A 26,459-nucleotide genomic window follows, 5' to 3' on the forward strand; every position below is an offset into this window, starting at 1 on the left:
GCTGAAAAATGACCCCGAAAAATGGTTAAAATTGTAAATTTTATGTTATGTGTATATTACCACAATAATAAAAAAAAAAGCAACTCAATGGTGAAGGCAGCCTGATGTTGAAAGCAAGTCTTTTCTGCCCATAGTATGAAAAAAGGATTCCTCAAGCTGGGAGAAGAAAGAAGGGAAGCAAAAATGAGAGGAAGACAACGATGGGTTCCTGAGAAGGGGTCCTGTACCCTGCTTGTGAGGTACGGGCAAACCCCTTCATAGATCTAAAATAGGGAGAACTTGGCCCTCACTTCTAGGATAAAGCTGGTGTATGGTAAGAATTCTGAAAAGGAAATTCTATGCCTATGTGCTATGTCTTGGCCATCCGGGTCTTAGCCTCACAAAATCCCCAGGCCCCAGTGGGTGTAAGAGCAGCATTGTAATGGCTGTGTGCCCCAGAGTGGTGACGAAATGGCAGAAAGAGGCATGGGAACTGAAGGGCAGGCAGGGGGAGCTGAAGAGGACCTCACAAGATTGAATTTCTGACCAGGGACAACCCCGGTTGTTGGGTAACCCGGTGTCCCCTGAGTGGACAGACAACATGGAGAACAAGATGAGCCTCTCCAGAGCCCTGGCTCTGTGCATGCCACCCCAGAATTTGTATGTGACAGCAGGAACAGAGAGTGTTCCTGAATTGAATGAATGAATGAAGGCTTGACATAGAATTATAGTTGTATCATAAAGTTACATTTCTTGCACCCTGAATCTCCAGCCCGATATCAAAAGCCAGCCATCTTTACACTCTTTCCAGCTCTCCAAAGGCTATCCAGACACTTAGGGCCTTCATAATAACACTCCATGCTAATTTTTCACTTGTATGAGAATTTCCATCTTTCTTGACTTCAGTTAGCATCACTGGGTGATGCCCTATCTGTTCATTCTTTATTTTACCTGGAACAGAAGGAAGATATTGGCTGTCTAATTTATAAGAATTTGAAGTTGAAAATGGCAGCACTGCATGTAAGTTTATTCAAATAAACAAGCAGATAAAAGGTGGAAGCTTGAGACACTGCCTCCTATGGCTCTTCTAGCCACGCGCTCTTCAGCAAGAAGAAGGAAAATTGTAGTTCAATGCGTGTTATTTTCTTATGTCCCATACTTGCAGCTTCCAGAGGGAGGAAATCCTGCTGCAATGAGCTGCTGAGTAAATAACTGTCTGAAACACATGTGTGGTCGGAGAGTTGAACTCTTCCTAAAGGTGTGACTTATAGCTTTCTGAGAAAAAAAAGGGAGGGCAGGGAATTCACTACATCAGGAACAGGAAAGTTTCCTTCCTGTTTTCTCTTCCCTGTTAGGTAAACGCTTTTCCTCTGTCATTCACAAAATGTTTGGGTACAGTGTCAGGGTTGGAGGTGCATCAATAGCACACGCACCCATGGACAGCTGGGACATTCTCCCTTCCCAAGGCAGCAGGGCCCACACAGAAGCAGTTGTCAACGGCAGGTGACTATTTTCTATTCGGGTGTGGAGAGAGGAAGGTGAGTTGAATGAATATGATTAAGTTCCAGGCCTGAGACATTCAGCACATGGCCTGTTTTTTGTTTTTCTTTAAAGGAATGATTCTAAACCCTATTGACTGGGTTTGGCTCCCCAAAACACCTGGATTTTAGTATCTGAAAACTGAAGCTAATTAGAAAAACCAAATTCCTACTTAATAAAGCTGTTATATGCTGATATCATTTAATATGATTTTCCCAGTGTTCATTTTAAGTTCCAAATAGAGTCTCCTGTAATAAGCGGCTCACATAGAACCCCATCTCTTCCCGTCACTAATCCTACTACAAATAAGTGTTCCCTGGGCTCTGCAGACAAATCCTTGTAATCCTGGGGATGTGGTCCTTAAGTAACTAACTAACCTCTTGTTGGGAAAAAATACCAGTCCTGGTCTTCATCACTTTGCTATACTCTACCGAGCCCAGGTTTGGGCAGTTTCCAGTGTTCCTGTGTCTAGAGACTTCAGCTGCCTGTAAGACTTCTGAATATTCTTGTTTTCCCCACATGTCTGTTGGTGAGCGACTCACAGTTCTAGCTCTCCCTCTTGCTGGCTCTTGCGCTCTCTCTCTTTCCCCTCTCACCCTGGGAATTAAAGGTATGCGCTCTGCAGTCTCAGTAACACTGGCTTTTAAGTGAGACCACAGTCCAAAATAATAAATGAGATTTTAAACAATGTTTGAAGTGGGTATGAGCCATGTTGTACATTTCAAGACTGATATTCTTGCAGAAGCCATTGTGGAAGATGATGAAAGGCAAATGAATCACAGATGAGGGTGAAACAAAAACAAATGAAATAAAGAAAATGAACAGACACCGATTTTAGAAATGATTTTCTATTCCTAATTAGGCTTGATACCACCATGTTTGGTTACTGGTGTGTTTTCACTCACGTCTTTCGACCTTCTTAAAAAAGGCAACAAAGAAGTCACTTCAAGGCAGCCACATTTCAGTTGCAATGTGTGGTACAATTAGTTCAAGTATGAAAGAGCAGCCACCACACCTAGAGTAACACCTGGATTCTTGGTAAACAGTGTGCTGCCCGGATCTCATTTCATTACGCATGACAATATGACACTCACTCCCACAGCGTTCTACATTGAACTTGGCATGTAATAATTATAAAATGAGATGAGTGGATAAGGGAACCACAACACACTGCTTGGGAACCCACTAAAGCCCAATTTACTAGCCCAGGTCTGATGACTACCCCAATTGACAGAGGTCTGAGCAGAGAATGAATAATTATCTAATGGCTTCATGCAGACATTGGTTTGTTTTCATAATTTTAGGCTGATATACACAGCTTGATGAAAGCTTTGAAAAACTGAGGATAATTCTTTATGAAAATCAGAAGTACAAAACAATGAGTTATGTTTTATTTTATTTTTTTAAACTAGGTAACTGGATATTTTCATGGCACCAAATTACCGCCCCACTGGTGACTTGCTAATTAACAAAGAGAAAATGCATTTTACTAGTGAAGAGAGTTGGGGTTGCCATCATCTTAACTCAGTGATCAAACTTGGCATCACCAGTAGTGGGGCAACCAGCCTTACTGTGCTGCCGCTGTCACTCACTGTGAAGTAGGTCGTCTCGCATACGGAGTGTCCTTCAGAATGTGTAAACTGAATCTCATCAAGAATTTAGATCTAAAGGATATACAAAAGATAGGGGAACAAGTTAAAGCACCACAAATAAAGGATCCCAAAGTCCAGAATTGGGGCACTCTATCAGACAACTGTCCTGGCCTCTTCAAAAAGTCAATAGCATGGAAAAGGGTGTGTGTGTGTGTGTGTGTGTGTGTGTGCGCCATTCTAGATTAAAAGAGACTGAAAACATAACACAGTTGACCCTTGAACAATGCGGGACACCAGTCCCCACACATTTGAAAATCCACGTATAACTTTTGACTCCCAGTTGTGCCTCAGTATCCTCAGGGGACTGCTCCCCACCACCACCAAAATCCGCAGATGCTCAAGTCCCTTATATAAAATGGCGTAGAACAATCCATAGAGTTGGCCCTCTGTATCCACGGATTCCCAATCTTGGGAAAATACTGTTTTTGATCTGTGGTTGGTTGAATCTGTGGATGTGAAACCCAGGGATAGAGGGCCAACTGTATATTTATAGAAAAAAAATCTGCATATAAGTGGACCTGCTCAGTTCAAACCTGTGTTGTTCAAAGGTCAACTGTAATTATAAATGTGCTCCTCAACTGGATACTAAATTGAAAAAGAAATCTATGAAACCAAGGTTATAATTTGAATATGGACTGGGTATTACATGATACTAGGAAATTAATACTAACTTATTAAGTGGGATATATTGGAATTTGGTTATGTAAGAGGACATAGCCTGAAGTGCTTGGGGTGATTGACTTTAAAATGGTTGGACAACAACAAAATAGAGGTCAGCAAATGAAGCAAAGAAGACAAAATGATAATTTTTGATTAAAGGTATTGGTTATGGGTGTCCATTGCACTATTTTTTCTATTTCCCTACATAGTTGAACTTTTTTATGATTAAATATTTTTTAAAACCTTATCTTTATTACTTGATTTCTGAAAATTGGATGTTTCAAAGCTTATTAGTTTCTCTCTATCCATTTGGACCCAATTAGCCTGTCAAATTCACCAAAATATAAACAAATAAACAAAATACTTATAATTTTTAAAAGTTAAGTAGAACCTGCAGCCCTCACATAAAAAGTCAGCCACTGGCAAAAACAACAGAAAGGCAATAACTTAAGATAAACCACATCAATTTCCCTTTAATGATCCTTCTCTTATGAGGAAAAAACCAAAAACTTGAAGTGGTAATAGTGCCCGGTTTTTAGTTAAAATCAGTAAAATTGATTATTTACTGTTCTTATCAATGAATGATTTTTAACTAGGTGGTTAAACATGAAAACAATCTTGCTAATTGCAAATTGTCCATTGTTATCAACTTTTCAGTGTTGTAACCTGTTGTAATCAACTTTTTGGTTGAAGCAAAGAGAGTACCTGTCAGAAAAAAAGGCAGCTAGACTTAGGAAACTGCCCATAATTGGTGAATAATTGTGCCAGTTTACAAATTAATAAAATAATTTACTCCTCACATCTATTTTAATCAGCTCACTTTCCTAACTGGATGGATGTGTAGAGGATTCTAATTAAATAAAATATTTGTATTTTACTATATACTTTTGACTTAAAAAGCTGTCCTGATTTGGCAGTCAAATATTGATTTATAAAATTGCTGAAATCCATTTCCTGTGATAATAAAGTGAAAATGGCACAGGACTGGGAGTTATGAAACCTACATGATAAGCCATCCTTATATGCTTGCATACTAAATAAATAGCTATTTGACTTGGGCAAGCCTCTAATCTCTTTGGGCTTTAATTGCTTTATTTTAATATGCCAGTGATTAGAATAAAGGCTTTTAACTTAGGTTGGAAGGATGTATGAATCCTGTGAAATTAAATACAGTCATGCACGGCTTAATGACAGGGATACATTCTGAGAAATGTCATTAGGTGATTTTGTCATTGTGCAAACATCAGAGTACACTTACATAAACCTGGATAGTAGTATAACCTATTACACATCTATATATGGTATAAATAGCCTATTGCTTCTAAGCTACAAGCCTGTACAGAATGTTACTGTACAAAACAACACAAGATTAAATCAAGTACAAGAGAAAATGATGCAACCAAAAGACACACGAGATGTATGAGACCGCTGCCGGTATAACACAGTTTTACAGTAATTTTTTATAAGTAGAAAGAGTACACTCTAAAATAACAATAAAAGGTATAGTATAGTAAATTATATAAACCAGTTACCTGGTCGTTTATTATCAGTATCAAGTATTATGTACTGTACATAACTGTATGTGCTATACTTTTACACAACTGGCAGTCTAGTAGGTTTGTTGACACCAGCGTCGCCACTAACACAGGAATAATGTGTTTTATTATGGTGTTATTATACCTACAATGTCACTAGGAAATAGGAATTTTTCAGCTGCATTATCTTATGGGACCACCCTCGTATATGTGGTCTGTCATTAACCCAAGCGTTGTTATGTGGTGCATGACTGCAGTTCATGTCTGATAGTGTAGAAGCATTTTTCTGAGAAGTTTGGTAGATTAGATATGGGAGTTGCAGCAACTCCCATCTAAAGGTATTGCCTATTTCCCCATCCCTTGATCTGGGCTGGACTTGTGGCTAGCTCTGACCAACAGAATGAGGGAAAAGTGATGTTCTGTGACTTCCAAGATTTGACCTTGAAGCTTCTGCTCTCATTCTCTTGAAATGCTGCTCCCGCCATGTAAATTAACCCTAGCTGTCTTGCTGGAGACAAGTGGCTCAGTTGACAGCCAGCATCAAGCACCAAACCTGTGACTGAGGCTATCTTGGATCAGCTAGCCTCAGTTAAACTATCAGATGTCTAAAGCTGTCTGAGTGATCTCAGACAAAACCAGCAGAAGAACCACCCCGCTGGGCCTAGCACAAATTGCAGAATTGTGAGCAAATTCATGGTAGCTATTTTAAGCCATTCAGTTTTGTGATGGTTTGTTATACTGTGATATCTAAATACTTCAAGAAGGTATTTAGTTTTCATCTAATTCTCAAAGGTAATGAATTACTGAATTTGAATTAGATTATTTAAAAGTTTATGATTCCTTGTCTCTACTCTTTACATAAGCTATGCTGTAGGTAATATTTATCTTGGTAAATCTTGCATTCAAATGCATTTAAAACTGCATTTTAAAACAAAGTTTAGAATTATTGAACAGAAGAATCAGCAGGTCTTTGAGTCTGTAGTTCAGGGACTTTTCCACTTTCTTTTTGAAAAAAAAAAACACGTGGACAGTGTTCAGGCACTTCTTTCTCTTTCTTTCTTTCTTTCTTTCTTTCTTTCTTTCTTTCTTTCTTTCTTTCCTTCTTTCTTTCTTTCTTCCTTTCTTTATTTTATTTTATTTTATTCTTTTATTCAGGCACCTCTTTCATTCTCCACAGTTTTTAAAGATTAAAGCAATCTCATCTGAAAATTCCATTAATATTCTGATTTGTTATAAGTTGTTTGAACTTATTTAGGGTAGTTAGCATTTGCTTCTAAGTGATCTTACTCTTTAGTTCTGTCTCATCAAACTTAGCTCCATGCTTTCTGATCTAAAGAGTACAACAGTGTGAGGGTGTGGCCACCTGTATCTTCCCCATTGACGTTATAGTGACAAAACGCCAGCACAGTCCTGCAGGGAGCCTATACTTGCTTTTGTTTCAAACAGCCCTCTTCATCATCTAGAATGTTAGCCTCCTTCTGGATTTAGTCTTTCTGACTCTTTCTCACAAATTCTTGACAGATTTGTTTGTATCTATACTTGTTTTTCTAGATCATCGTTCACATTTTACATACATCGTTAAAAAATATATCAGATCTTAGCAGACAGCTTCCCGCATGAAGATACTAAATCTTTTTGGCTACCTTCTTCCGTTTTCTTTTCTTGTCCCCCGTCCCCACCCCACCTCCCTTCACCCCTGCCTTGCTTTGGACCATGTACAATAGTAGCATCAGAATTTTATTTTGAGGAATCGCCTCTGCTTCTTTTTGGAATCTCAGACTGGGAGGTCAAAATCAGGCTTTTATAATTTCCTGAGATATTTTAAAACTCAAACTAACTGAGTGTGTGTCTGGCAGTGACCACATCCCTATGGAATTTTCTGATGGCCAGGTGGCCCACGTCCAGGACTCCTGTCACTTCTGATTTTCCATTCGGGGCCTCTGAGTTGGCCAGAATTAGAAGCAGGGTGTTAATCCTCTTCATCACTTCCTCTCCCTTCTAAAAGATGAAATTCTCATGTGGGTTAGTGATTCCCAACCTGGCTGCACATTCAAATCACTTAGGGCACTTAAAAAAAATGTCTGGGGCCCTACCGTGCTTTAATTAGAATGAGTGGAGACTGCCTATCAATTTTCTTTATAATTCTGGGATTATTCTAACATATAGCCAGGGCTGAGAACATTAATTGAGGCAAATTGTGGATTTATTAGATGTTCTGAGTTTAGAAAATGAGACATCTGGCAGATGTCTGGATGTTGACGTTCCCATCATGAAGATTTTGAATGCTTCTCTTCTCTAGTCCGTTAGGTTTCTACAAAAGCAATCTAGGTCTAGCACATCTAAACAGGATAACAACAATCAGAATCATGATATTACTTTCTGATTGTTGATATTAATCTCAACACAGCTCTAACATCTCTAAACAAGATGAAGCTAGACAGACGAAAGTCCACTAAAAAATTCAGGGGACAGTTTGGGACATTTGCTTTTGCTCTTGATGTTTGTTCTTATTGGTAAAGAGAATAATTTCAGAAAGGAAGTATATTTAGAGTGAAAAAAATAGAAGTGTTTTTCTCCTTCTTTGGTCAGTTTTCAGGATGCTCATTCTTTGTTAGCCGAAAGGAAACTGAGACGTCAAATACGTAGGTTTTTAAAAAATTCTCTCTCACTACATATTGCACACACCACACATGGGGGCTTTTTAAAATTTTAAATTCTATATTGTTAATGATTATCATCAAATATGCAAATGCAATATTCCACGAGGCCATTTTTCTCCTATCACAATAGAAATGGCCTTGTTTCTGGTTAGAGGCAGCGCTGATTTTGGTGTCATTCTCAGAGGTAAGCCAAGGGTCGGCCAACCCGAACATTGAAGAATAAGCAGCAAATCAATACTGAAGCGACACGACTTGAACTGAGCATCTCTTTGAACAACCTACTGAGGACCTGGCTGCACCTTGGCAATCACATCACATGCTGGGAATGGACCAGCATGGTTATGCAATTTGGTAGGTGCTGTTAGACATTGCGGGCATGCAAAGGGCATTCAGCCTCCTATGAATTAGAGATGACCGTGAGAGAACAGCCAATGCTTACTCAAGGTATAAAAGGCATAAAACTCTAGCTCTAATCTGTTGTGAGTTAGCTGTGTAGAAACTGCTATCTGGGGACAGTAGAAGTCCAGAGGTATGTCTGTAGGAATCTAAAAACAGACAACAGAATGAATAAGCCATATTCTCATGTTGAAATACTGCAACTGCTTTCAATCACGCAGGCCCTTTTGGAATCATATGCATTTTTGTCAATATTTCAGTTTTGCAAATGTTTTGCAATAGGGTTTCAGCTGACAAACTCTCAATAAGGTATTTCTCCACTTTCTAAAGAAAACACATGTAGAAAATGGTATAAAATAACATTTGTGTTTTGAAATTGTGGACACTAAGAAAACTAGTGTTGGTTCTGTCTCCAACTCTAACTCATGCCATGCACACCTGGGATTACAGGAGTCTGAAAACAATGCATGAGAACATAGCAGAATTTAAAATAATGCCTGACAAAACAAGACAGTTCACAGCAGAGTGAAGACCACTGATCCAGAGTTTCCTAAAATTGATAGACTTAACTTTCAGGCCACACCGACTGATTTTAATGTCTCTTTCATTTTACTCAGATGGACCTACCTAAATACACACAAATGCTTCCCCATACACTACCAAATATCAACACTGAAAACAACGTCTACTTTTGTTATGTATAAGGGCAAAAAATAGCAGATTCGTGCACAAGTGTTTACAGAAGTTAAAAAAAATAATCAAATCATATGTCTGCTCTTACCAAAATTGTAGTCTTTCTAAACAACACTGTTGACTTTCTGGGAGAAAAGAGAAGATTCCCACTGCTTCAAATTAAGGTCCACGTATTAGCAGAAGAATTATTGGTTATGACTGATTGAAAACAGATTGGGTTTCCTTGAATTAGAAATAAGTACGTTCATTTTATAAATGGTTTGCCATAAAAAAGCAAGCACATTCAGATCTCAGGTGTACATCATGGAGCCAGGCCTTCCGAGCAAGGGCTGTCTTGGCAGAAAGTCAGTTATATTAATGTTCAGACCCTCAGTTCCCATTTACTATGGAGTCATGGCCCTATTGCAGCAATGTGCTAATAAATTACTTTTATTAAATGATAATGATTAGGAGTGCCATTGCTTTTTCCACCTCTTTCTTTAGTAGTGCAGGAAAAACCATACTTACTATCTCTAATGTTTTGGTTTTGCGTGCAATATGATCAATCTCCTGATTTCATCCTAAACCAGTGGGAGTTCCTATTTAGGTACAATTCAACCAGGATTGCACAAGTGACTGGGATCAAAAGAAGACCTTGTACCTCTTCACTTGAACTAAGTCAGTGTGAATTAATTTAAAATGTCAAACTTGATTTCGATAAAACAGGCTTCAAAAACAATGCTGTTTGGGTAAGAAAGAGGTTAATGAGGAAAATGTAATCCCAACTCGAATGCCATTGGAATGCAAAGCCACATTTATTTGCATGTGTGGTATCTGTAAAAGGTCCAAGGAATTTTGTTTTTGGTGTTTTGAATTGTTTATAATGTATTCTCTTTTTATTCCATCTACTAACAATTCCCAGAAATGATGTAAATCAAAAGATGGAAAAATGTAAATGCATTTGGGTTCTAAGAAAATTACCAGTTGCAACATCAGCTCTAGCCACAGTTTATAAAGCAGGTGATTATGGGGACAATAAAGAAAAATGTTATTAAATCAGTAACAATCCCTTGAATGTTGCCAATTCTGTGATAGCGCCTAAAAGTCTGAAACTCCAAAATAGTCCATGCCAAATTTTGCAATAAAATTTCACGAATAATGAGGCTCATTTGCAAGCATATAGTTTTAGATATTCCAAGCTGCAGGACATGAAACACCCTGGATACTTTCTTTGACGTTGTTATGTTTTATTAAATCATTTACCAAAATAAAACAAGTCTATTATTTTAAAATCAATCCTGGAAGGGTCACTAACTTCTTCATAGACCAGTTTTTCATCACACTTGTAGATTATTTTCTCACACATTTCAGGGTCAGGAACTGCTTCATTAAGAACACTGGGTTTCAAAGCAACCCCATTTCCCTAAGGCCCAGCAGCCAGAGCCCAGCACTGTGCTGGGAGCCACAGGCCTTCAGTTAACAATGAGCCAGGTCCTGGGAGCAAGGGCCCTCTTGGCAGAAAGTCTGTCATGTTAATGTTCAGCCTCAGTTCCCATTTACTATGGAGTCATGGCCTTATTGCAGCAAAGTGCTAATAAATTACATTTATTTAATGATAATGGTTAGGATTACCATTGCTTAAACTTTCATTTCAGTGCCTTGATCTGTTACTTGAATGTTTCCCTTAGGCTTTCAAATATGCAAGATTAAAAATGAGACAAAAACTAACATTGTTAGGGTTTCTCCTAATATTTCCATTTCTGGCAAATTCTCTTAGCTATGTAGAGTGATATAATTCCACAGTAATGAAATCCCTTCAGAAACCTCTATTTCCCTTGCCTAAAGTTTTCAGGGGGTAGGACCTCCTTTAGAGTCATTCTTTGCACCGATTCCCTCCTCAACCAGGGAGGCGGAGTGATTTGACTGGTGCGTTTGGAAGAAGCTGAGAATGCCCAGGCTGGCCATTCGGCCCAAACTGTGGCCAGGATGGGAGGTATAATTTATTAGTCCTCTAGAATCCCAACCACTTCACAGAAGTGAATTAAGTAATACAGAATTAATGGTTTTAAAAATGTTTTAGCCACAGTCCATCCTGGATTCCTGCAACCCTGTTCCCCATTCACTCTGGGGCCCAGGCTGAGAAGCTGCCTATATCTGCATTACTGCTGACATGTGGTTAGAAGGAGTAGACCCAGGGCAGTCATTTCCACTCACACTTCATTGGCTAGGGGCAGTCACATGGTCACAACCAAGTGCCACTGAAGGGGGATGTCTCCTCACAGGTACCGTGCATTTGTGAACAACGACATTGTTACTAGAGCCATCAATTCCTTCTGGACAAGTATTAGTTAAATGATATATATTCAGTCTTGTCTCTGCTCAGGAAGAATGGATGAGCCAAAGAATCAGCTTCTGAATAATATCTGCAGGCTCAGTGCATCATGAAGTAGAGGAAGCGGCCCTACGGTCAGCTGCTTCCCCACAGATTTGCAATGTCCATCCAGCTCTCGGTTCACACTGAGTGAAGACGACTTGGGCTAGAAACCGAAAACTCACTATCTTCTCTTAAGTAGGTGACAATCTCATTGGAGAGTAAATGTCTAGAAATTAGAGCACAATACAGGGCAGCATACAATTAAGTATCACAATGGGCAGAACAGATAGCCATTGAGCGTTAGCAAAAATTTTTGTCTGCACTCTCTAAAAAAATTGCTGTTTTTCCTGTTTCTTTTTTTCTTTTTTTTTTTTTTTGCAAAAATCTGAAAGGGAGGCCAGGAGCAGTGAGGCTTTGTGGTGAGAGCGGTAGAAGGAGGTGAGAGTGATCCAGCACGCTCATCCCTTCAGCCTGATCGTCTGGATGGGGCTCACCACTCCCCAACGTTCCCCCAGCTGAGGACAGTCATCTCACCACCTGCAGAGTCTATAGGATGTGCCTGCACGAATCCAGACCTCAGGCACGGAGCACTCATGCTGCCTTGTTCCGTGTACCAGCCAGGAAACAAAACACTCTAGGTATTTCAAGCTCAGAGGGATTTAATACAAGTTATCAAGTAGAAGGGCTGGAGCAGTTGAGCCACGGGCAACCAGCAGAGCCCCCTACACCCACAAGGCTGGTAACTAGTCAGTAGGCCATGGAATTCAGTCACTGCCCACACTCATGCCTTCCAGATCCCTCGTCTGTACCTACACAGATAAAGAGAGTTACATTGAGTTTTCTGCCTTGCAAAGCCAATGTGACACATTTCACTGCCAGAACCTAAACTGCATTCTAAACTCTTGCTGCAGAGATGACTGGAAATGATAGTTCTTCCACTTCTAGACCCTGCAATGCAAGGCGGGGAGGGAACCTGGGCACGCCAAGTGCTGTAGACAATAACCAGCACAGCTCTCCTATGGGGACTTTGCAATGAATCACATTTCTCAGTGACCTGTCCAAGCATAAGGTGCACGCACCAAGACCCATATTTTCCTGAATTCTCCTCAAGATGGAGAGTCCCAAAACTATCCACTGAGAGCTCGTGTTATTGATCGAGTCACCCTTCTCCAGATCTGATCCCCTGGCAGCCTTGAGTGTTAGGGAGTTAGCTTATGGGGGAGGAGGGTTCATGGAATTAAGATGGTATTAAGGCCAAGAACTCAGGAGTGTTTTCCTCTTGCCCTGCCAGTCATCTTCCCATTCCACACCCTTCTCAAGATTTTACAGAGCAATGGTTCTCATGATCTGGATCTGTGCCAGCAGCATCTACATAGCTGGGGAATGTGTTAGAAATGCAAATTCTCAAGCCCCACTCCAGACCTGGTGAGTCAAAGGAAGGGGTGGAGCTCTGTAATCTATGGTCTATGGAGCTCTCCAGGTGATTCTGCTGCCTCCTAAAGTTTGAAAACAACTGCTGCAGGAAATTAGATATTTCTGGAACAATAGAAAATGGGCAACAATGCCCACTTGATTACTCGGGGCAAAACCAGCACATGCCTCAGTCAAGCTAAGATGGAACCCACGGCTAGGTCCACCTCCCCCAAAGTCCAAACCTACATCTCCTCTGGCTGACCACATGGCACAGGAACCTAAAGCCATGACCAACATGTTTTCAGGTGAACAGAGAGAAGGAAGGCCACACCCAAGCAGGTCTTGGCTCAGCCAACCAATCCTAGTAGCTGGAGGGGAACAGAGAGAGACAAGGTTGGCATTCCTGAGGGTAGGCTCTAGCAGGTCCACTTACCAAGAAATAGGAGAAAGAGCCAAAGAGCCTGTTAGAAGGCAATTTTTAACACAAAATGACCTGCTCTCTATTAAATATGTTTGAATCATTTTCCTGAAACTTGAACAATGGAAGTAGTATCTGCTCTTCTTAGACACTGGGACAGAGGAAGAGGAGGGACAGAAGCATTCCTTGCCCCTAACATCAATCACTGAGCTACTAAATTGCTTCCCATGGTTCAAGATTATTCTACTTTCCTCTGTTAAGATAATGAGTCCCCACTCCAAAATTTCTGACTCCAGCCATCTTCCTTCCACCCCTATACCCAGTTTGAATAAGCAGTCTTCTGCATAGGTCTTTGCTCCAAAGTTCCGATTCTGTCCTGCTACTGCCACCAGTCCTCTGAGGCCTGGGGCTTCGTGGCATTCTTTCTTGCCAGTTCTGTCCCTAGGGTTAGACATGATCTCTTACCCAGCATTACTTTCATAACCAGGAAAGAATCCACTGTGCCTAGATTTTAAAAACAATACTCATCTCCCAATAGCATCGTCACTAAGGGTCAGGCTCTGTCAAGTCTGCAAGGGGTACATACTCATTGTACATCAAGGGTCAGCAGAGCCCTCAGCCTTGCACCCCAAACCGGAAGAGCATAACACTGATGGAATCCCTGGTAGAGAAACATGGATGTTTCTAAATCCATAGCTTTCAAACTTCTTTTTAACGTAATCCATGATAAGAAATACATTTCACATGTGGCACATGTGTATGCATATATGTATATATGAAAAAGATTTGTGAGAATATTTATCCTTACCATCCTTCTGATCTTTCCTATTTCTTTTTTAAAATGCTGGTCACAGTATTACTAAGGGTTACGAAGGATTGATAACCTGCAGTATGAAAAACACTGCTCTAAAGTGCACACTGTAATAAACACACCACGGGCACCACTCTATAAAAAGCAGCATTAATAGCACACTGCCATCATTACTAATGTTGCTGAGTGCTCTGTGTGTCTGTATATGTGTTACTGTCATTTCAATTAAAATCTTAAAATTGCTATAGGCCATAATACCAACTCTATTCTCTTAGTATTCCAGTGAATAACAAAAAGAAAAAGAAACACTTTAATTGAATTCATCTTAACTTCAAATTTGGTGATGATTTGCACCAGCCGCACATGTGGATGGCTGAATTTTCATTACCAGATTAGCAGTTTCAACAAACATTTTTGTTCAATGAAGTTTGGTTTAAATCAAGTAAATCGATATAATCAATACAAGTGCATACTGGAGTCTCTCCCTTCTCCCTGTGAAATAACAGTAGTTCAAAGACAGGAAACATCTCCAGGATGAAAAATGAGGTTTGAAAACTGAAACGTATGCCTCCATATTTGATTCAGACCCTCAGCTGTCATAGGAGGGAACCTCAAAGCCCTCCTTTCACAGCTGGGAGGTTTTCTGCCTCTTTATAACCATGCACCCACTCTGTCACTGAGGAATAGGTAGGCCACCAAACACGACACCTAGAGCCCTGATCCTGTACACAGAGCCCTGCGCACACCGAGGAGCGCGCGTGCCCTCCCGGCTCCGCACGTCATCTGCAGCACAGATAGAGATACAGGATGCTGGCAGATTGGAACCGGCCTTCACCTCTCCTCGCTCTCTTTCCTCAAATCAAAACCCACCATAAGCACCGCGAAGAGCCAGGAAACCTCATGGTTTTAATTATTTCAATTCCCCAAGCTCCATGTGGCACACAGGACATCTCGTTACCCTTTAGGTTTGCCGTCTTCCTGCGAGGGGTGCGGAAAAAGAGAAAAGTCAAGCTCCATTTCCAAAGGGCGAAGGGCAGAGAGAACGCCAGCCCGGATTCGTGCTCTGCCTTCCACGGTCGCACTCCGCTCTGCGCCCGGCAAGGGAGCTCCTCCAGCTGCAGCAGTGGTTGAGAGTTGGCGCCACCTGGCTTCCTAGAAAAGAACAGAGGCAGGAGGTAGGTGTGGAAGGCCTCCCCCTCCCCACCCCCACCCTCTGCGCCTTCCTTTCCACCGCGGGCAACAACCGGAGGGAAGAAAGCCCGGGTGCGACTTCCACTTCAAAGCCCCCAGGGCAGCCGCCCTGCCTGGAACTAAGGTCTGCGAGAGGAGACGCAATTACCCTCCAGAGAATCGGGGGGGAAAAGGACCTTTCCTCGCTACTGATGTTAGAATAGCAGATTCCACATTTAAAGCAGATCCAAAGTGCAGAAATAACTGGCAACTCAAAGTAGTATAAACAAGCACCGGTTAACTTACGCATTGATCAGTTCTGACTCCTTTGTATCAATAACCTGTTCTACGAAAACTTCCTACACCGACATGTGGGAAAAGAAAGACAGGAAAAAGGGCATCCTAGGGTTCTGACCTCCACTTGGTTGCAACATTGGAAAGGAGGCAAGTTGTTAAACGAATCCCCTGTACCTCGATTTCTTCACATGCAAAATGGGGGACACATTGCCTTCAATAACTGCTCCAAGTGACCGATGAGAAAATAAAATGAAAGCCTAGCGGGGAAGTGCTTTCAACGTTACGATTATAGTAGGGAGGTAGAATAACAGTCGTAGTAAAAACGGTCATGGGCTATAATTACCCACTCAGTGCTCTATAATATTGCACTGCTTGTATTTGTGTGTATGGATGTAATGAATTCACAGAGTGACTGCTAATTGGAGCACACTGCTACAAACTGCTTTATCTATTAATAGAACCCAGACTAGTTATCAAAAGTAACTATCCACCTATCTCAGCATGCCTTTTAAAGGCATGTTATATTTTAAAACTGCTTTTCCATGTAACCATGCAGGTGCACAAACACAGACACATGGATGCTTGTAATATGTACACATTAAGTGCATGTATGAAAGTGTGTGTATGCATGAGCAATATGGGTTTGCATTGATTATAGTAATGACTCATGTACAGTGCTACACAGATTACAGAATACTTTGCATTCATTTAATCTTTGCAACATTAAGGACCATTGTCACTACCCATTTTACAGATGAGAAAACTAAGACTCAGAAAAATAACTTCCCCAAAATCTTGATGATACAAAGCTATAGAAACAAAGCTATTTATTCTAATTCTAAGCCATTTTCATATTCAGCAAGCATGTGAGGAACACTTACTGTGTGCCAGGCACTAAAATATTGTGGCACAAAGAGTAAAGACTTCGTCTACTGCCCTCAAGCAAATCACACCTAGTGGAGAAGAGAGAAATTATAATCCTGTAGGATATAAACTCTGTATCAGCCTGGGATTTAGTGAAGGCTTCCAAAAAGAGGAGACAGCCAGGCTAAATGTTGCAAGAGAAGTAGAATGAAGTCTGACGGAGAAGGAGGGAAGTGTATATGTCAGGCGGGAAGACAACACATGCAAAGACATGAAGGCAAAAGAAACTTAGGGTGTTCAATCTAGTTCAGCAGAGCTAGGGCTTAGCATGTGTGTAGGGGGAGTGGCAAGAAAGGAGACTATAAAGAACATTTTATGCTCAGCATTTGGGTTTTCTGGGTCTATGAAGAGCGAATAAAAGATTTAAAGTAGGGAAATCACATGATCAAATTGCATTACTCCAGCTGCTGTGAAGACAGACTGGATATCACAATGGCAATGGGAGAAATGATGGAATGATGCAGGCTAAACTCAGTATCTGTCATTACTAACGCAGGAGGTGGGGAGAAGCAAGGGTAGGTAAACTTGAAAGATATTTAGGAGGACCTGGTAACAGTTGCCCATTTACTGGCCTGAGCACCTGATGGGTGGTGGTGCCATTCACAGAGACTAGGAGAACAGAAAATGAGTGTGCATCAGGGACTAGAAATAAATTCTGTTTTGAGCATGGTGAGTTTTTAAAATCTAAGTACATGTCCTCCAGCAGGGAGTTGCACATTCAGGTCTAGCGTTCCATGAAAAGGTCTGAATTGTAGAGAGGTATGTCATCAACTGAAACCATAGAATGGCTGATAATAATACTTGCTAACATGTACCGAGTACTTACTATGTATCTGGCACGGTGCAAATCGCTTTTAGTAGATTTTCTCATTTAATCCTCACAACAACCTCAGGAAGTATTATGATTAAGTATTACCCAGAGAGAGGTTTTCATATAAGAAGAGTAAAGATCCAAAACAAGACGCTGAAGATTAAGAGAAATGGCAGGAGAGTTCTTTCTACTCTATTGCACAGCTATAGTTGCAAAGAACAATTTACCATCTAGCTTTAAATGCAAAAGGCAACATGTCTACCTCCAGTTGACTGAACTCTCAGCTCCATCCTTGTTCTATTCCGGCCTCAGACAACATCCTAGAGGGGCTGCCGGGGCTGCAGAGCCCATTCCCTGCTGAGGGAGACTCCCCTCAGACTTGGTGCTCTGCAGCGTTCATTTAGCCCCCAAGTCATCAAGGTCCCCCAGCCTGAAGGTGACAGAGGAAAAGACTGCTTCCATACAGAGACACTGCCCATTCTACTACACACCCAGGGAAAACATATCATGACTATTCCTCTGAAACACTCTGGAGACCAGCCAGAGAGCATCAATCAGGCCAGGTAAGGTCAACCAGGGCCAAGCAGGTAGGAGGGAGAAAGTGCCCTAGACTTAATTTTCAACATGGCAGACAATGACGTGGGTCATTTTCTCACATCAAGAAGGTGCTCCCCAAAAGCAAGAGCAGCTTTACTATCCTATTTTTAATGATGGATAATTCCTTAGTCAGCTCCTCCATCTGCCCCCAATATTTATAATTTGGGATTTTGTTGTGTGAGGGGAAAAGATATTATTGCATTACATTGACTTTACTTTATTATTATGTTACCTCTTTATTAACTTTGACCAGGGATTTTTGTTGCACTTACAGTGGATTCAAGACTCTAAAAACAAATGAGACTCGCTGATGTATTCCTCATTAGAAGAACCATTACCTTGTCGCAGGGACCCCAGAGGGTCTCACACAGTAGAGCTGGTATGTTTAAAGAAAGACTGCCCAAATGAAACGGTACTGACTGACTTTTGCTTTTAATTCCTACTCCTGGACCCAAGACTATTGTATTCTGGCCCAGTAATTCCTGATGAATGAGAAATAGAGTGAGGAGCGTGGACAGTCGGGGTTCTACAGGGACGTATCCTAAAGACTTGATCCATGCTCACCTAAACCTGCCAGAGACTGGTGGACCCCATCTTTGCAAGAACTTTCTCAGAGGAGTAAGGTGCTGAGCAGGAAGCCTACCTGGGCTCTCCAGCTCTGTGACCCGGGAAATCAGCTCTCTGGGCTCCAGTGTGCCCATCTGTAAGATGAAGGGGCTGAAGCATCTTTGAAGAGCTTCGCAAGGTTAACATTTTCTGAGTACTTAATACAAGAATAAGCAGACTTCTAGTGTTGGCTGTGTTGCTTCTCCATCTGGTATAGGTAAGGAGCTCATTTCATGTTGATACATATGATAGCGTCAGAGAATTTGAGCAAAGAAATTGGATTTATGGACCAACAGGTTATATATATATATCTTGAAAGAAGAGCGAGAGAGAGAGAGAGAGAGAGAGAGAGAGAGAGAGAGAGAGAGAGAGAGAGAGAGAGAGATCTTGAGATCTTGATTGGTCAAGAGGTGCAGTGGGTTGATGGCAAAGCCAGGCCTAAAGTCCAGATTTTCTAACTACTTGTCAGGTAATTTGCCCACTGGTCTCTGTGTATAAGTCATATAAGTCACTAGAACACTGGAAGATTTGATAAGATGGGTGTTTAATCAGCTCCATGTGTGGTGTGCTTCCTCCCCCTCACCCCCCCAATCATCGATACTGCATTAGAAAAAGCTGTAGGTTCTGGAGACGGCATGGATCTTCTTTTACATGGGAGCCCTAAGAATTTGCCCCTGCCTTTAATACTAATCCTACATGTAAATTTGCGGAAGGAGAACATCCTGAGATCATTTTTCAGAGGTGACGAAAGGAATCCATTTAACGGAAGAAGCTGGAAGAGAGGAAATGATCCAGCTTGTCCTTCCACTGAAGGCAATGTGGGTTAGTGAGCTGAGCTGGCACTAGGCATAGGAAAGAGGGCACTTCCCAGCTGTGTGCCCTGGCAAGTAACTATACCTTTTTGGATCTCAGTTCATCTTCAGGAAGTTCAGAAGTTGAACTAGATTACTTTAATAACCCCTAACATTTCGAGATTTCATCTTGAGAAATTCCTAAAGCAAATTGCCTAAACTTTTAGCCAACTGTCCCCTGCCTCTCTGTGCTAATTTGAAAACAACAACAACAACAACAAAACTAGGATAGTGATCTAGATAATAATACAAACAAATAATAGCAGCAGTTAATGGGAAAGAGGAGCTTTGCAACTGAATCTTGTTTAGACTGAAGTAAAAAAAAAAAGTGCTTTGCAGGCTATTGCCTTCACTTAGTTCATTCAATATGCATTCAGTAAAGATTGAAGTGCACCCTACACACTGAGCAATAAGCTAAGGCCTGGGGATACAGCCAGTGTATCTTGACCACATACATGAAGCACTTACGTACCAACAGGAAAATGTGTTTTTGCAGGTATAATGCCAAAAGCGACCTAGAGTCTCTGAATCTGATAATGCCTCAACTCTGCCACAGCTGCCTCTCGGGTCCTGGGCAAGTCCCGGCCTCTCCGGCCCGGCCCTGAAGCCCGCCCATCTTCAAAGTCCCTGCCTGGGCTACATTCAGTTCCTGAAAGGCCTCATTGATCGCCTCGGCACAGCCGCCAACTGCCTCACGTGAACGCAAGACGCCCTAGGTAATCCGAGCCTGCGGCTCCCTCCCATTTGAGGAGAAAAAAAATAAAAGATGGGGCGGGGGGCGGGGTGCGGGTAGGGCTCGGAAAAAAAGGAAAGAAGAAAAATACTGAGAAACATGTTTTGGCAGGCAAGGCCTTCGGAGACTACCATATGTGCTCCATATTGAGCAGCCCCTGGTCTTTGATGTTTTTTCTGAAACTAAAGACATTATTCTTTCTCAAACTGCGCCTAAGTACTACAGACATTAAAACAATGAGGCCAGAACGCGCGGACCGGGCTCTAAGTGTTTAATTCGCCCTTCACCCAAGCGCTGGCCACCGGTGAGCTCCCCAGTAAGCACCCTGGCCGCGGGCAGGCCTGCCGTCCCCTCCTGGCCCCATCCCCCTTTCAGGCCGAGGTTTGTCTGGCTGGTCGGACGCCCCAGCGCCAAGTTCGGAAGTAAGTACTTTCCCAAACGCCAGGCGAAAAAAGTCCCCCAGATGTTTCCTGCGTCACGGAAACGAGCCTAGGTTGGATCTGAAGCATTCTTACGACGGCAGGTCACGGGGCGCGCCCGGCGCCCGCGAGCCCGGCTCCCCCACGAGCTGCGGGGTGCGCCCGGGGCCTCCCGCGTTCCCCGGGTTCGCGCCCACCCCGGCTCGCACCGGAGAGGCCAGCAACGCCGGACATAAACCGGGAGGGAGCGCTTTTACTACGCGGGGCATTATGAATCACAACTGACGATCCCTAGTAAATTTACACTCTAATCTTTGGGGAGTTGATGAAAGTCACTCTTGCACCGATTGTAAATTCCTCCTTCTTTCTTCCTCCCTCTACCCACGGCCCGACCTTCACGAGGAACCTGAATCCACTCGGGGTCCCTGCTGGGGGCCCAGGGAGGCCCAGGCCCGCCGCCAGTGGAGGACCCAGAGGCGGGAAAGCCTCGGCGGAGGGGCACGAGGGTGGCGCGCACGCGGGATGGGCTTTCGTGCGACTCGAGGTTTCGCAAACTGGGGCCCCTCAAAAGTGCGCTGGGCGGGAGCACCCCCGGGAATAGCCGCGACCGAGCTCCCGCTGCTTCCGGGTCTCGGCAAGCGCTTCCGGGGTGCGTGCCCAGCGGCTGGTTTGGGCGCCTATTGATAGTGACAAAGAGCCGAGGGAAAGATTCGTGCCAGAAGAGAACAGTAACGACCGTGGCGGATAATAACGCCCGGGTGGGCGACACCAGGGCCCCTAGAGGGCATGTCAGCGTTTGCTCTCTGCCGGCCCAGAGAAGCGGCGTTGCTGAAGCGGCTCGGAATTTCCGGAGATCCGCGAAGCTTGGGGCCAGGGCGCCCCCTCAGCCTCCCCGCCCCACGCGTGGTCGCCGGCTCTCGGGCCGGGCGCGGCGCCCCTTTAGCAGAATAAATTCACTGAGCGCACGAGGTGCGGCCTTCTGCCCTCTGGCCTCCAGGGAAGGTCTCAGTTCTCGGTGGTCTGGAGTGAGCCTGGACTCAGTCGAGTGGACCCCACTCACTCTGACCCTGGAGGCTCAGGAAAGGAGCACCGTCAGGCAGGGGTGACAGTGTCGTCTTGACTGTGTTAAATGGGTCAGCTGGGGCGGCGTCCCTCGACGCCGAGGTACGGGTTATCCAGGAGTTGAAAGTGGGAGCCCGTCCTTCGGCGGTAATCTCGGTTGTGAGCCTGGAATTCACTGAACAGGCACAGGATACATACACGCGCGCCTTTATTTCGTGCCAGAAGAGAACAACTGTGGCGGATAACAACGTCTTTATTTACAACCGCTCTCAAATAATTGCCCCCCCCCTTTCCTTCGGAGCAAACATTCTGTCAACGAGGATCTATTGTCTCAGTGCCTACTGTGTGCTCAGATTTTCAGCAGATCCTTTCGGGGATACAAGGCCACAAAAAGCGAGGTTCCTGTCTGTGAACCTGGTTCAGGACTGGGAATTAGTGCGCTCGTGTTAGAAAGGGAGGGCGCCCATTAAAATTACTTCTTGTGTTACATTTTTTTTTTTTTAATGAATCAAAGGCACCCGGAGAAGAATATAATATTGTACGCCTTGACTTTGGGGCTCGGCTTCCTTTTTCTGACCCTTCCTCAACCCGGCTTTCCTCCCTCAGGAGATGTGGAATCCCCTTTACGGAGGGTGGGTGGGGAAACAGCCAGCCCAGGTAAGTATGGGAGCCACATGGTCTCGCGAATGGAAAAAAGGAAATCATCTCCAAATGCAACCAGGCAGGTGGGGGTAGATCGAAGCTGAGAGGCAAGAGGAAATCTATCAACCCCCAAGGCAGCAGACTCCGTACCGGTGGTGAGGTGTGAGAAACAGTCAACATTTGGAGCACTGGAGTCAGAAGATTTGGGGCAGCTGTTGGATAACTTCCTGGTCTGCAATAAAGTTCACGTGACCGAGAGGATGTTTCCGTAATTCCGTTGCCTGGATACCTTCCCCCCTCTCTCTCCAAGTGTGCAAGTTTAAGAGATTTTACTGGGTCCCAGTTGAATGGTGGTGCTAGCCAAAGATGGGCCTTGGGAGGAGTCCGGGCGGCAGGGGACTGCTCACGTTGGACAGGGGCAGTCCTGATCTCACTGACCTGTTGCCTCTCTCTCCAGCTTTCACCTGCACGGTGACAGAGAGGTCCCCATTTTCAGACTGGGGAATCCAGGTGCCTCCTTCCCCCCGCCCCCCGTCCCAGCTAACAACTTATCTGTTCCGGATCCTCCCCAAACGGTCCCAAACGAAACATTTTTTCTACATAAAGTTCCAAGCGTCTTCCGCGGTCCCGGCTCCCTCCGGCTGCAACAGCCATTTTTCTGGAACTCGATCTTTCATAATAAGGGCCTGACCACTATGGAAATATATGCAAGATGTTTACTTTTCTTTGTGAAAATAAAATAAAAGGGAGCCTGGCGAGCATTGCAGGACTCCTTGGGAAGCAGCGTGTTAAAGACGGGCCTAGCACCTGCGAACCTTGAACCCTTCTCCAACTAGGGAAAGCTCGAGGAGGGCGGGAGGAGCCCAGGCCGACGAGGCTCCCTACGGCCCAAATCCCTGGGTCCGGAGCAGTGCAGCTGTTCCCTCTTGGTCCCCGTGGCCAGCTGGCCCTCGCGTCGTTCCTGCTCCCACGCACCCTAGTCAAGTACACGCTGAAAGGCTCCCTCGGCAAGTGGGTAGGAGGAGGTCATGCTCCACGACATCACGAGTCCGGGGTTTTGCGTGGGTTCCCATCCTCTTCGAGGGACCATCCTCCCGGGCTGTCGAACATGGTCTTCCCCGACGTGCAACAGGAGGGTAACAGAACCCGCTGAAGAGCAAATGCAAGAACACAGGATCAGACCTTGCTCGGCAGGGTCGGAGACTGTAAACGCTGGCAAGTTCCAGAACCCGCTTGTGAGACCCCGGGTAAAAGACTTAAGAGTTCGCAGAGTCTAGGTCCGCTGGGGGGAGGGAGGCAGTAGGCCTACAGGAGGCCACACCTCGCCAAGGGAAGGGGGATGACAGCTCTATTACGTTTGCCGGGTTTCTAGGAAGAAAATACCGGTATTTTCCTGTAGACGAATAAACGCTCGGAGATCGCCAGCGCTGGGAGCGGCACTTTTAAACCCCTCATCGGGCAAACGTTCCAGTCTTGCAAATGCAAAAACAAACTTAGAGGCCCAGATGCTGGCTGGAAATCACAAAGCCAGTAAATCCAGAAGCCAAGACTGGGGGTTGGCTCCGAGATGCATTAAGCACTTGTCACTCAGCCTCTGATACACAGCTCAAGCGGGATTTTTGCAACGTTCCTAATTCTACAAGAGTCGCTGATCGCCCCCAAGTCCTGGTAGCTTTTGAAGGGGGTGTCATCCCTAGCAAAGGAGATACTTACCTTAAACCTGCTGCTGGGAGAGAAGGGGGAGGGGTAAATCTTATGCATGCCAGGAGTCTTCTGTTTTACGCCGACCCTAACTAAACACGGTATACTTTAAGTTTCACGTCACTGCTTTCCAGCCCTGCACAACTGCCAACTCCGGAGCTCAGAGACTAACCCCGCGCACCAATTCACCCGCCACCGACGGGTGCCAGAGAAGCAGCTGTAGACATCGTCAATCGGTGCAATTCCTCGCTTGCAGCCATCGCGAAGCCCACACTGCGCTGGTTTTCTCACTTGGATCCATTTCTTTTTTGGTCTTGGCTAAGAAATCATTCTGATCAAGTCGCCCGGGATGGCGAGGAACCCAGAGGCTCCCTTGGGCAAGGCGCGCCCCTCCGGTGGCTGGTGGGGAGAGGGCTTCGACCCGACCTGCCCAGACCTCCCAGGGCTTATCCCACCCCTACACCCTGCCGCTGCCTCCAGCTTTTCCTACCCTCCGCCAGTCGGAGAGCCCTCAGGGGACCAGACCCGCAAGTTTGCGAACGTTCCCTTCCCAGGCAATGAACCCCAGATACTGAACGAGGGAACTGGGCTCTGAAAACCACGCGGAGAAACCCAGTGAAGTGGAGACAAACAGCTGTAGCTTCGGTCGTTGGAAACTAAGGCAGAAATCTAAATGCCTTTCGAATTTTGTGCACATTTCCCTTTTTCTTTCCCTCTTTTCTTACAGTTTCTTGTTCTTTTAATTTCCCTTCTGAATTTCTTGATTTTTAGAGTTTTTAGGCCACCAGAGTCCCTGAGAAGAGAGGAGATGTCACTTCCAGGTCGTCATCCCGTCCTGGTCAGAGGAAGACCAAGTTCAAATCCATTGCCATGGTCTCCTGGGTTTCTCTGGTCAGCCTCTTGCATTTGGTGCTCTTAAAGTCAGGTGTGGTGCCACCGGCCACACGTAGTAACAGAAAGAATGGCAGAGTGTGGCAGAGGAGAAGTACACGAATACAGTGCTGCTTTCTTAACTTATTTTTTTACTTTCATTTTTAATTTAAATGTGTTTTTCCAGGACCCATCAGCTCCTAGTCAAGTAGTTGCTTCAATCTAGTTGTGGAGGGAGCAGCTCACAGTGGCCCATGTGGGGATGGAACTGGCAACCTTGTTGTTAAGTGCACCTCCGCTCTAACTGAGCTAACCGGCCTCCCATAACTTAGTTTTCACTTGTCTGTCAGCGTTGTTTGTCACCACTGAGTTAGATAATAAGTAACTGTATGGAAAAAAAATGCGGGGGCACAGGGACTTCCTAGTTGGCTCTTAGGAAAATATCATAGTCTTTCCCTCGCCCACTGCAAGGATTGTAAAATGAATGAATATACCCTGGTAGGGTTAAAAATCCCATTAAGTGACCACTCAGTTAGCTGCCTCCAGGTTTGGAATAGTGCTCCAGGGACAATTAGGGTCCAGAGAACTTAGATTAACCAGAACTTCAGGATATGCGTCTGAGGCTCCCAGAAATCCCCCTCCGTGCCCAAAGGGGGAGAGGGCGCAACAGGGATGGCTCCGGCTTCAGGGACTTTTTAACACCATTTGTCCTCACTGCCCTCCTGGAGTCAGTGCCCTGTGCAGCTGACTGTCCAAAGGAGATGGAGGTAGGGTCCTACTCCTTAATTCTTCTTGCTCAGGCTCAGCATCAGGACAGAAAAGAAAAGGGAAAGGGGAAAGTAGAGAGACAATGGGGAGGTCTTTGTAAGAAAGGAAAAAGAAAAAGGAGTTTCCCAAGCAACTCCCAAACGACAATGGCCTCCCCCCACAGTCTTCTTCCTTGCCTTCTGGCTTTGCCGGTCTGTCTCACCTCTCCTACCTTCTACAAATGCCTCAAATCCAAAATCTAAAGCATTTTCTCAAGAGTCTAAGTAAGCAGTCACCAGACAGCCTCTCTTTACACGAGTATGAAGTCCATGACATCAAGAAGCAACCACTGCAGGGCTGGGAGGTGGAAGTGAAAGTAACAATGTTTGGGAGATGGGGCTCCTAGAGTTTCACTTCCAAAAGTGGAGGCAGGGGTTTCCAGAGCCCTGCACTCCATCCTCCCCCAGCTTAGAGGTGGGTGGTCCCTTTTGCACACTGGACAAACTCTGGCCCTGACAAGTAGAGAAATGGCTGACGTGGTGATTGGAATTCAGGAACCAACTTAAATCCTCTTCTAGTTCTCCCCAGGCTTCTAAGCCTCAGTATTGGGGGGGGGGGGCAGGATTTGGGCTCAGTTTAGATATTAGTGGTAGGTATGAGCAGAAACTTAAGTCCAGTGAATCTGAATTTAAACCTTCTCTATCTTGGTGTGTTGGGGCAATAAAAGTAATACTGTGGGACACATGTGTGGTATACGCTGGGCTCTACTGGTTAAGAGAGTCCTAGTAACTTTGACTTTGCCATGGATATTTTGAAGGAACAGGTATAAAGGCATTACAGCTTAAAAGCTTCAAGTACTTAGAACCGGATTTCCCATCACATGTATCACCATCTAGGAGTATATGTTAGAGGCTCATGGA

At 44.2% G+C, this 26,459-nt stretch overlaps 1 protein-coding gene and 1 long non-coding RNA gene across 15 annotated transcripts in view; one reads left to right on the forward strand and one right to left on the reverse strand.

Annotated features, from left to right (window-relative positions):
• Nucleotides 1–15,075, reverse strand: part of LOC109448162 (uncharacterized) — a 42,686-nt gene extending 27,611 nt beyond the window's left edge. For both annotated transcript variants that reach the window (XR_012498130.1, XR_012498129.1), the window contains exons 1-2: nt 14,980–15,075; nt 3,111–3,182 (exon numbers count right to left, since the gene is read on the reverse strand). This is a non-coding gene — a long non-coding RNA (uncharacterized LOC109448162). The remainder of the gene's footprint in view (nt 1–3,110; nt 3,183–14,979) is intronic.
• SAP30 (Sin3A associated protein 30) overlaps nt 1–20,110 on the forward strand; it is a 109,591-nt gene extending 89,481 nt beyond the window's left edge. For 2 of the 13 annotated variants that reach the window (XM_074338322.1, XM_074338327.1), the window contains 2 exons: nt 15,075–15,284; nt 19,862–19,976. In XM_074338322.1, the coding sequence (XP_074194423.1) occupies nt 15,075–15,240 (166 nt within the window). In that variant the 3' untranslated portion in view covers nt 15,241–15,284; nt 19,862–19,976. Of the gene's footprint in view, nt 1–134; nt 240–939; nt 1,724–8,207; nt 10,638–15,074; nt 15,285–18,182; nt 18,288–19,861 lie in introns of those variants that run through there. The other 11 variants (XR_012498127.1, XM_074338320.1, XM_074338321.1 and 8 more) reach the window with 11 other exon arrangements.
• The last annotated feature ends 6,349 nt before the right edge of the window (nt 20,111–26,459 follow it).

Source organism: Rhinolophus sinicus, linkage group LG07, assembly GCF_036562045.2.
Source record: "Rhinolophus sinicus isolate RSC01 linkage group LG07, ASM3656204v1, whole genome shotgun sequence".
In the NCBI taxonomy this organism is placed as follows: Eukaryota; Metazoa; Chordata; class Mammalia; order Chiroptera; family Rhinolophidae; genus Rhinolophus; species Rhinolophus sinicus.